The sequence below is a fragment of the Chenopodium album genome, chromosome 23, assembly GCF_948465745.1.
Source record: "Chenopodium album chromosome 23, dcCheAlbu1.1, whole genome shotgun sequence".
Taxonomy (NCBI): Eukaryota; Viridiplantae; Streptophyta; class Magnoliopsida; order Caryophyllales; family Amaranthaceae; genus Chenopodium; species Chenopodium album.
In genome coordinates, this window is record NC_137856.1 from 38,888,599 (window position 1) to 38,898,456 (window position 9,858).

General features: G+C 36.9%; 1 protein-coding gene across 1 annotated transcript; it reads right to left on the reverse strand.

Annotated features, from left to right (window-relative positions):
- Positions 1 to 2,045: 2,045 nt before the first annotated feature.
- LOC145608194 (uncharacterized) lies at positions 2,046 to 9,308 on the reverse strand. Its single transcript, XM_081663805.1, has 6 exons — positions 8,419 to 9,308; positions 7,802 to 8,013; positions 3,137 to 3,413; positions 2,960 to 3,045; positions 2,760 to 2,851; positions 2,046 to 2,672 (listed from the first exon to the last, which is right to left on the reverse strand). Exons 1-6 carry the CDS (start codon positions 8,902 to 8,904, stop codon positions 2,407 to 2,409), a joined length of 1,419 nt encoding a protein of 472 aa, XP_081519931.1. The 5' UTR covers positions 8,905 to 9,308; the 3' UTR covers positions 2,046 to 2,406.
- Between the last annotated feature and the right edge of the window lie 550 nt (positions 9,309 to 9,858).

Sequence of the window (9,858 nt, forward strand, 5' to 3'; positions counted from 1 at the left end):
CTAATATGTATCCCATAGGGTCTCGAGAGTTTTTTCCACCGGACCCCGTCACCTCAAAAATAACTATAAAAGCGTGGATAATAGCCTTCAATTTTGGAATTTTTTGACCTTTTTTCACCTGAAAATAAAAATTGCCGATATGTTTACCATGGTCCCAAATATCCTCTGGGAGTCCAATTGGGTGGGTGAAACCATCCAATTTGCCTTAAAACGATCAATTTACCCGTTCACAACTTGCACCAATTTTGTGAGCTTAAGCCTACCACGGACATTTATGACATTATATAATAGTCACATATGATTCCAAACGACATTATATGACCCTAAGATGTATCCCCTAGGGTATCAAGACTTTTCGGCACTGGGCCCCGTAACCTCAAAAATTCCTCAAAAAGCGTGGATAATAGCCTTTAATTTTGGAATTTTTGACCTTTTTTCGACCTGTAATAAAAATTTCCTGGATGTTTACCATGGTTCCTAACACCTTTCGAGGGTCCAATTGGGTGGGTTAAACCATCCAATTTGCCTTAAAACGGTCAATTTATCCGTTCACAACTTGCACCAATTTTGTGAGCTCAAGCCTACCACGGACATTTATGACATTATCTAGTGGTCACATATGGTTCCAAACGGGATTATATGACCTTAAAATGTATCTCCTAGGGTCTCAAGACTTTTTGCCACCGGGCGCCGTAACCTAAAAAACTCCTCAAAAAGCATGGATATTAGCCTTTTGTTTTGGAATTTTTTGACCTTTTTTCTCCCGAAATTAAAAATTGCCCAGATGTTTACCATGGTCCCAAACACCCTCCGAGAGTCCAATTGGGTGGATGGAACCATCCAATTTGCCTTAAAACGGTCAATTTACTCGTTTTCGTATACGCTTCTTGTATTGGCTGTAAGCTTTAATGAGGCATGTACTTAGCCGAATATTTGTCACATATGGGTCGAAACAATATTATATGACACCGTGATGCATCCCGTAATGTTACGTGAAATTTCGACACGAGTCCCAACACCTCTTAAATTGCTCTGATTTCGTGTAGTATAGCATTTATATTTTGCCTCCGTATATCATTTTTTCAAAAGACGAGATTATGCATCCAAGTATTTCCAAGGGTTTCCAAAGGGCTTTGGGAGTCATTAATAGTGCCCGGAACCAGCTAATTCATATTTAATCATAATGTCTTAAGGGTCTTAGGAGCTCTAGCATTACCACTTGCATAACGCACTCTTAACAAAATTCAAGCATAATTTCTTTCTTTCCATAACCCAATTTATCAACACTGGTAAGCTTGGGTGTAACTACTAACTAGTGTAAGATCAAATGTCACCTATGTTGGGAGGATAGACCAAGTTCATTCGTATGCCATGTTTCAGACTGCACTATAACTCACACTTTGCATACCCAATTTACACTTGAAAGCCTGAAAGGTCTTGAACCAAAATTTACCTAGAATTATTACACTCAACTACAAACAAAACCAAATTACTCATCTATCATCACTCAATAATGACTCCACTCATTATATAAACCAAAACTATCCAATTGTCACTCATTATATAAACCTAAACTATCCAATTGTCACATCTACAAAACTAAAGAGGCTTTTAGCCTAATGTAGGAGACTTCCTCCCATTCTGGTCAATTAGCCCTTAAATCCTACCCGATTCGTTGGCGGTAGCCTTTCCCATTTTCCATTGTGCTTACATTATGTAGCCATGACACTCTTGCATCTTTTAGAGATGCCGATTCAGATCCCCAAACACAATTTCATTTTTCAAGGTCCCTCAATAGCATACCTATGTTTTTTTTTTTTTCTTTCCCAGTATTAAAAAATCTCAAGTCAATTTTGGTAAACTATACAGGTAAGACTCAGTTAGTTTCCTGTAAAAACTGAAAGGGTATTTCATCAGTGTTCTAACACCAGAAAGCTTGCACAAACGACCAGAAACCTATTCATTCCAAGCAAAGCATGTATTTGTACAAATAATAACTTGCTCATATGATATCTACTCATTTTTCCGAAACAGAACCTAGTCAATAGTCATACAAGGGCAAACGAAAGTCCACAGACTTTCAACCTGCCTAGGAATTCTCAGGAATCCCATCCTCAAACAACTGTATCACATCAGAAAGTTTTGGTACAGCGAGTTATTTAGCAAATTACACGGGGATAACTTCATCTTCCGCCAGTAGAGCTTGTAAGTTACCAAAGCTGATGTTTCTAAAACTTCCTCTGAAAATACAAGTAATGCAAAACCAAAGTTGCAGATAGAGGAACACAAAGGCGAGAGGGGATTCTGCATACTCAGCCGACAACTTAAAATACATATAGTCAGCTGAGCAGAGGAGTCAGCTATTAACTCTACTCTTTCACAGGTTCATATAATAGCTCCATGCACTTATCTCCAGTTAAAGTTGTGGGAGACAAAAAACCTGTAATCAGGATGATTGACATTTAGAAGCCGGAGCCACTCATCAGCAGCTTGCAACAGGGAATTGGCCTTCTGAGAATCATCGACTCCATTTTGATCCCAAACGGAGATTTTAAACTTATAAGAAGCCATGCCGAATATAGGCAATGGTATCTTAAGACCCATACTAAAGCCGCCATTTGGAATCTCCCTTGGACAAGAACTGTTATGACTTTGCCACTCACTCTGTCCACCTGTAAAAAATGGGGATGTCATCCCATCAGGCACAATAGGAGAGAATAATATGCTACTAGCCAGTTTCAAAAACCATTGAGACATACCACGAAGAGGTGTTGAGAGGGAGTGAAACGTCAAAAAGCAGGAATCCAAGTTCTGGAGAGTTGGACCAGTTGGAATTCTGTATATCGGGTACCTTTTTCCAAAAAAACAGTGGAAAGATGATGGTAAGCCACAAGCTAAAAAAATAATAATTTACCTACAATTTAATAAATGCAAGTCAAAAAAACTGGCAAACCCATACCAAGCAACAGAAATCCAACTTGATGGCGACAAATCGCAGCTCCTATATGTTTTTAATTCCGGGAAACGAGACGCAAGAAGCGATATCTGTTAAATATTAGCTCAAAATTAATTAAGGTGAACAAGTAATTAACAGTTTAGGGAAAGAATAACATAACGGATTAACAGAAGAACCAACCTTATCAGCCAATGGTTCCCTACTATAGGGAGGATCATGCTCAAAATATTCGAAGGTAAGAACACCGGGAGAATTAGAAAATTCCCCTTCATCGCTAGATGAACCATTGAAGGGTTTATATCTCAGTGAAAGTGCCTTCATATCCTGCAGAGTAGAATCTGCAAGATCCTGCTGGTTCCATGCAGCAAAGTTGCAAGGTCCTCTTTCTGTTTCACAATCGCTGCTGCCATCACTACAAGTTTCTCTAGATGACTCATCACTCTCCTCCCCAGGCATTCTGCAACAAACTCAAAAGAATATCAAACATTTGGGTAAGCAAAAAAATAGTGCGAAGGGGAAACATTAAGACACTCAAAACAGCATAAACTGGATATGAATCGAAGCAAATGGCTTGGTCTGTTTATACTGACTATTTTGTAGGTCTATCTTTCACTATATTCTTTTTTACTGAATTGGTTTGTCAAAGAATTTGCAGATGTCTACTGGTCATTAAATGCTTTATGAAGACAAGAGATGAAGAGAGAGAGAGAGAGAGAAAGAAGATAAAGCATTTAATGACCAGTAGACATCCTAACCATAAGCAGCAATCTGAAAGAAAATGATATACATAAGCATCAAACTATGAAATTTCTCATCATACAGCCAATTTTTATTTCTTATTCACATAATAAGAATATTTGGCACAACACTTCCAGCATAAATATAAATCCCATCCCAGAATATTATAGGTGTAAGCATTAGCAGAGGGTTAATCATTTGATACACATAATGATCAAATTGACGCAAAAACTCAAGACTGTCTAGCAAATTATCAATCTTAACCTTATGAAGCACAAAATGAAGCCCTAATCTGAAAGAAGCGCATTAGATAGATCTAGAATAATTCAACATTTTACAAGAAGTCACTCCCTCTGTGTTAGCTCTGCTTACAGTGCGACTAAGTGAGCTATGATTAAAAAAAGGCAAGGCAATAGTAATACCCACGTTTCTTTATGTTCTATTCAATCCATGGTTTAAAAGAATTTTGTAAAGGGTGAGTGGGTGTGGGTGTAGTATAAAGTGATTAAAGAGTGTGGAAAGGTGCAATTATTGTATACCTAAAATAGAACAAAGCAAAATGGGTGGAATATATACATGAATGGACATGAATGTAAAGTAGGTAGAACAGTTCAAGGACATAGGGGGTATAAGATTTCAAGGCCCCTCTCAGCTTTTCCTTATTCAATTCCTACAACATCCCCATGAATCAGGCACTAAATAACCAATATAGTCCACTATAAACATTCCAAACTAGCTTAGACTTTGTCTAAAAGCAATATCCTCAAAAAAGAAAGTAATTCAGAAAAGGTATCATTCAATTTATTGTGGAATAAATGATGGGAAACCACCAAGCTACAACCATACTATGCATATAATCATATATAGTGGGCATCAAACTATATCTGCAACCAAAAGCAGGTTAAAGCTAAAGAATAGAGATATACTTTAATGTAAATAATACGAGGTAAACAAACAAAGAATTAGGAGTTTAGCAGATTGTAGTGGTGCTGAATTTTCTTGAATTTTGGGGGGAAGTAAGGGAGGGGTGCTAAACAGATTCTTTAGCACATGAAAACATTACAGTTGCAAGAGTAAAAAAATTCCTATCCACAGCTATCAATTATTCTGAGATAATCAATTAGGCTTGGCTGCTCAGGTGCCTGTCTCACAGAGTAACACCAATCAAGAACCATATAGTGCCTCCAACTTGTTTGCAAGTACGAATTAATTGATTGGTAAATGATGTCTGCTAATGCTTTAACAGGTCTAACTGTGGAAGTTACAACCCTGACAATTAACATACTACGTATGAAAGCCTCTAACACTCTCATAGTGATACAGTAGGTCATTAAGTACCATACACTTCCACTGATAGAGTGATAGTCTGATAGACATGTTAACATCAAACACAGATGGAAATTAGCTGTAGCATAAACGTGTTTGACGCCATTTTAGCTAAAAAGTTATATATGTAATCACGTCTTCTTTTTATAATAATATCAGCATCACATTCCATCTCATTTCTATCCAGAATATGGCCCCATTACCTGTATATAATGTTCACCCACTAACAAGGAACATAGATATAGATTAAACATCAACTTTCTTCATACGTAATCATATTCCATTGTCCTTTAGGAATGCCCCATTTGCCTTGTTAAACTTTATTAATAGTTTGCAGAATGCTTCACAATCTAGGAGCTACTTTTAGCTGTATCATTATCCCCGAAGTCCATGCATTACTTTTAATATAAGAACATTTAAATTTTAAAAAAGGCCCTTGCACTAGCCCACAGCTTCATAAATGTCCTCAAACCCAACCAATTGTACTTCTATGCCATCGAATCGGCGAATCCTAAGAGTTGTTTGGCTCACGATGCTAAAGAAAGGGAAAAGGGGTATTTCTCCTCATTTCCAGAGTTTGGCTCACTTTCTTCTTCCCCTAGTTTGATGAAAGGAACAAACTCAAAAGTAATTTTTCCCTGCGTACTACCAACACCAATCAAAAAAAATTTACATTCATTTCAAGTTTTTGTTTCTACATGAAGAGCAACTCCGAGCATCATATGCCAAGTCAGCCAAGAGCACCAGCCACATAATTACCAACCACCAACATTGACACCTAGAGAGCCAACACCCTTTCCCCCTATCAGCCAAACTTATCCTTCTTGCACAACAGCAACCAGCCAACCACACCTTTAGCCTTCAGAGCCACTACTTCTCCAACCTTCCAATTAAGACTAATGCCAACCACACCTCCAAACTTCAAAAGACTGTTTTTAAGCCTCTCCCAACTCCTACTAAACCAAACCGAAACGGCTCTGACCTCTCCCACTAATTATCCATCGAAGATTTTAGAGAGCAATGAAATGTTATCCTATTCAAAAGAACTATAATAATTAAAATGGTCGGAGAGCATTGTCCCAAATGCAACTATGTACAGGTTGATACAATTAAGCATGTAAAGCCATTTGCATCATCTTCTTTTAATCTTTTCTTATCTGGCAAGCTTACACACAACTCTCACATTGCTATACTATTAGGAGAGATGCTTAATCCTTTTCTGGCTCAAAAAAGACCAAAACAGGGATACTTGGACGTTGGACAAAGGATGGATGTACTCCAAAAACAATGAAGTGATCCACCTCACAATGGGAACACCTACAAGTTTATCATGGGATGAGTGTTCTCCAAAAAGAATTATGTGCTACACCACTTTAGTAACTTCTAAAATCATCTTCCACACATACAATAACTTCTACATATATGTATGACGACATCCAAGTTACTTCCGAATGGAAAAAGATGCCTCATCCTCAAACAAACAATTACTAAAATGACTGTGCATTCAAATTTAATGCACCCTATTTTTTACATTTATACTAAAGAAACTTCTGTCTCCACTATGCTCTCAAGCAGTGTAAAAACCTAAGTAAAGGTAAAAAGACTCATCACTAACAAAAACACCGGTGAAAATGTTTGCTTCAAAGATAAAATGTTAGAATTTTCAATCATCTAATTAAAGTTTTGAATAACTAACAGCAGTTGGCAAAAAAACACATAGCTCAAGCTCATTCAAATTGGAACCTAAATTTTTTCAGCACACTGATAATTCCATAGGGTGGCAAGAACAAAAAGACCCCATACAAACTGCAAAGAGAAAGAGGGTGAGAATTAAAGATTAAGATAAAACATGGTTGGTGAATACAACGTAAATCTCATCTCTAGAATAACTTTCCCAAAGACTGCTTTTTTATTCACTGATGATCCTAACTTCTTTGAAAATACAATCTAGTCCCAAGGCCCTTAGAAATGGGAATCCCAAAGCCCAAAGACTGCTTTTTTATTCACTGATGATCCTAACTTCTTCGAAAATACAATCTAGTCCCAAGGCCCTTAGAAATAGAAATCCCTCACACAAGAGTATGTATTCAAGGCTTAAATTTTACGGAGTGCAAAACTACATTAATAAATTGATCAGGCATAAGCATAACCTTTCCCTTCAAGATTTCATTTTCAAATCATAAAGCAATTGCTGGATAAGCATAAAAATTGTAATAAGAGATAGTTGCTAATTCATGTAAAAATGAGTTACTCAGTAGTCAGTACTCAATACTATGCATCTTTTTTTCTATTCATCTAAATCAATGTTCAAGACAAGTGCTTCACTGCTATTTCATGAATATCCACTATATCTGTTTTATCTCCTTTCCCATACCCCATGCTTCACAATTGTTAAAATTCCTTCCGGATCATGTCAGCACTGTAATCAGTATAATGTAGACATTCATATCTGCTCATAATATGTACTTCTACAGACCAAAAGAATAGTAGTATCAAGTATGAGTACATTGAGCTCATCAGCATATTGTAACACATCAAAAGGCACTGTATTCTCTAATCTGATGAACATGTTTTACTACTTATTATCTTTTGTGGAAGGCTAGAAAAGGCATACTTGATAAGTAATTTTAGTTCCCAAACATACAAGCCTCAACAAAGTTTTGCATAATCATCCAATCAGATAGTAAAAAACAATTTGATACGAAACATTCACAATATCAAAGGAAAGGCATTGACACAAGATGATAAGAGGCAAAAAATAAAAACAAATAAATAGCAGACCTGGTTCTTGGGGAGGGCTTTGATGGGTCTATGTACAACTGAATGCCCGATAAATATGGAACATAATACTGCACAACAGAGTCACTACCATTTAACAAAAGCGGCACTCCTGCCCCGTACGCACTCCACTCCTTAAACGACTCCCAGAGATCGCCAAGCACGAAGTACAGTCGAAACTCATCGTCCCGAGTTCTCCATCCTTTCATGCTCGTCTAAATTAAAGAACAAATTTTCATTACTCAACTAACCAACACTTCAATCTACAAATACTATCATATAACAACAAACACAGAAAGTAGCAACAGAATTCGATCTAAACCCAATTAACCAACTAATACAATACCCAAAACCCTTAACAATTAAATTTCACACTATCAAAACCCAATTAGTCAACTAACAAAATACTCAAAACCCTTAACAACCAAATTCACACTATCTAAACCCAATTAATCAACTAACAAAATACCCAAAACCCTTAACAATCAAATTTCACAAACCGATCAATAACAACTTCACAAATCACCCCACATTGTATCAACACCTAACAAAATCAGATCTAATTCCACTTAAATCAACCAACAAAAACAACAAAAATCCAATTGAAATCAATCCCACACCTTAGAGAAGTGTTGAGCAGGGACAGACGGAGTAGTATGCTCCAAAAAACGATCCAAATTCGTCGAATTCGACGACACCGAAGCACCCGGTGTCGTCGTAGTAGTCGCAGTGGAAGCACAATCATCCGATTCCACTCGATTCTCCGACAACGAAGACGAACTCTTCACTCTCTTCTCCAACTGCGGCTGATTACCCACTTCCACCGCAACAACCCCCGATTTCTGCCGCCTCTGCTGCTGCTGTTGCGCCGACAACTGCGCCTGATTATGGTTGCTATGATTCTGATTCTGATGATTCTGATTATGATGTTTCTCTTTCTTAATCTCATCTCTTTCCTGCTGTTTCTGCTGTTGCTGTTGCACAACAATCTGTTGCTGTTGCTGCTGTTGTTGTTGCTGTTGTTGAAGCTGAAGTTGCCGTCGCACCGCCGGCGGATTGTAAAACCTATCACCACTACGACTACGACCGTACGATGCCGTCGACATTTTTATTTGATTATTAATTAATCAACAAAAATAACCACAAATTTCCCAGAAAAACCGAAACTTTCCTAGAAAAATCGAAACTTTCAGAACCCAAAATCTCAGATTTCGGATTTCCTCTTTCTCTCTCTTACCCCAAATAAAAACTAGGGTTTTAGCTCTTCTTCTTCGGGTTTTCTAGGGTTTCGATGAGATTAATTTCTCCCCTTTTTTTTTTCCCTCACACTTATTTTAGAATTATTAATAAAACCAAAATTAAAATACTAGTACAAAATAAAGGAAAACCCCAAAAGATTTAATTTTCTTTCTCACAAAAATAAAGATTAAATTTTTATTATTATTTAATTTAATTTTTACTCATAATTTATGGAGTCGTTGCAGAGGAGAGAGAAAATGGTGGAATTTTGTGTGGGGAGTGATTGTTGTTGGAGACGAAACGCCGCGGACAAAAGAGTGGAATTATCAGACTCACTTAGAAAGGTTATGGTGTGGTTGAGTCTAGACTATTCTACTATGGAACTCTTTTTTTACCTAGATTTTGATCTTGGGTTTAGATTGTGACACGTGTCATGTTGTGTGTTTATGTGGTGAAAATTTGTGTGGTATTGTGGGGTCTACTTGGGATATTTAGTTAAGTTGAGGAAGCTTCTTAATTATTGGTTGATTTTTGATTAAGGGGGGTAATTGCTAATTAGGTGTAGTTAATGACTAGTAAGTGAGTGTGCAAATATGGCTAAGAGTGGATAAGGGTTTGGATATTGGTACCAACTCACTATCAAGTGTAGTATAAAGGAGTAAGATTGATATGGTTTTTTTTGGTGATTTCTAGTAAATCCTCTTTTATTCGGTTTATTAAAGAGTCAAAATATTGTCGAAGTTGCTATACAAAGTTAAATTATGAGTTGAAAATTTATCTTTTTGATCATTCTAGACTATATATTAACTTCTCAGATTTAT

Excerpts from the sequence above, each read along its gene's own strand:
- LOC145608194 (XM_081663805.1), bottom strand. The coding sequence starts at position 8,904 with ATGTCGACGGCATCGTACGGTCGTAGTCGTAGTGGTGATAGGTTTTAC. Across the intron at positions 8,014-8,418 it reads CTGCTCAACACTTCTCTAAG|ACGAGCATGAAAGGATGGAG; the intron begins GTGTGGGATTGA and ends TCTTTAATTTAG. Across the intron at positions 3,414-7,801 it reads AAGCCCTCCCCAAGAACCAG|AATGCCTGGGGAGGAGAGTG; the intron begins GTCTGCTATTTA and ends AGTTTGTTGCAG.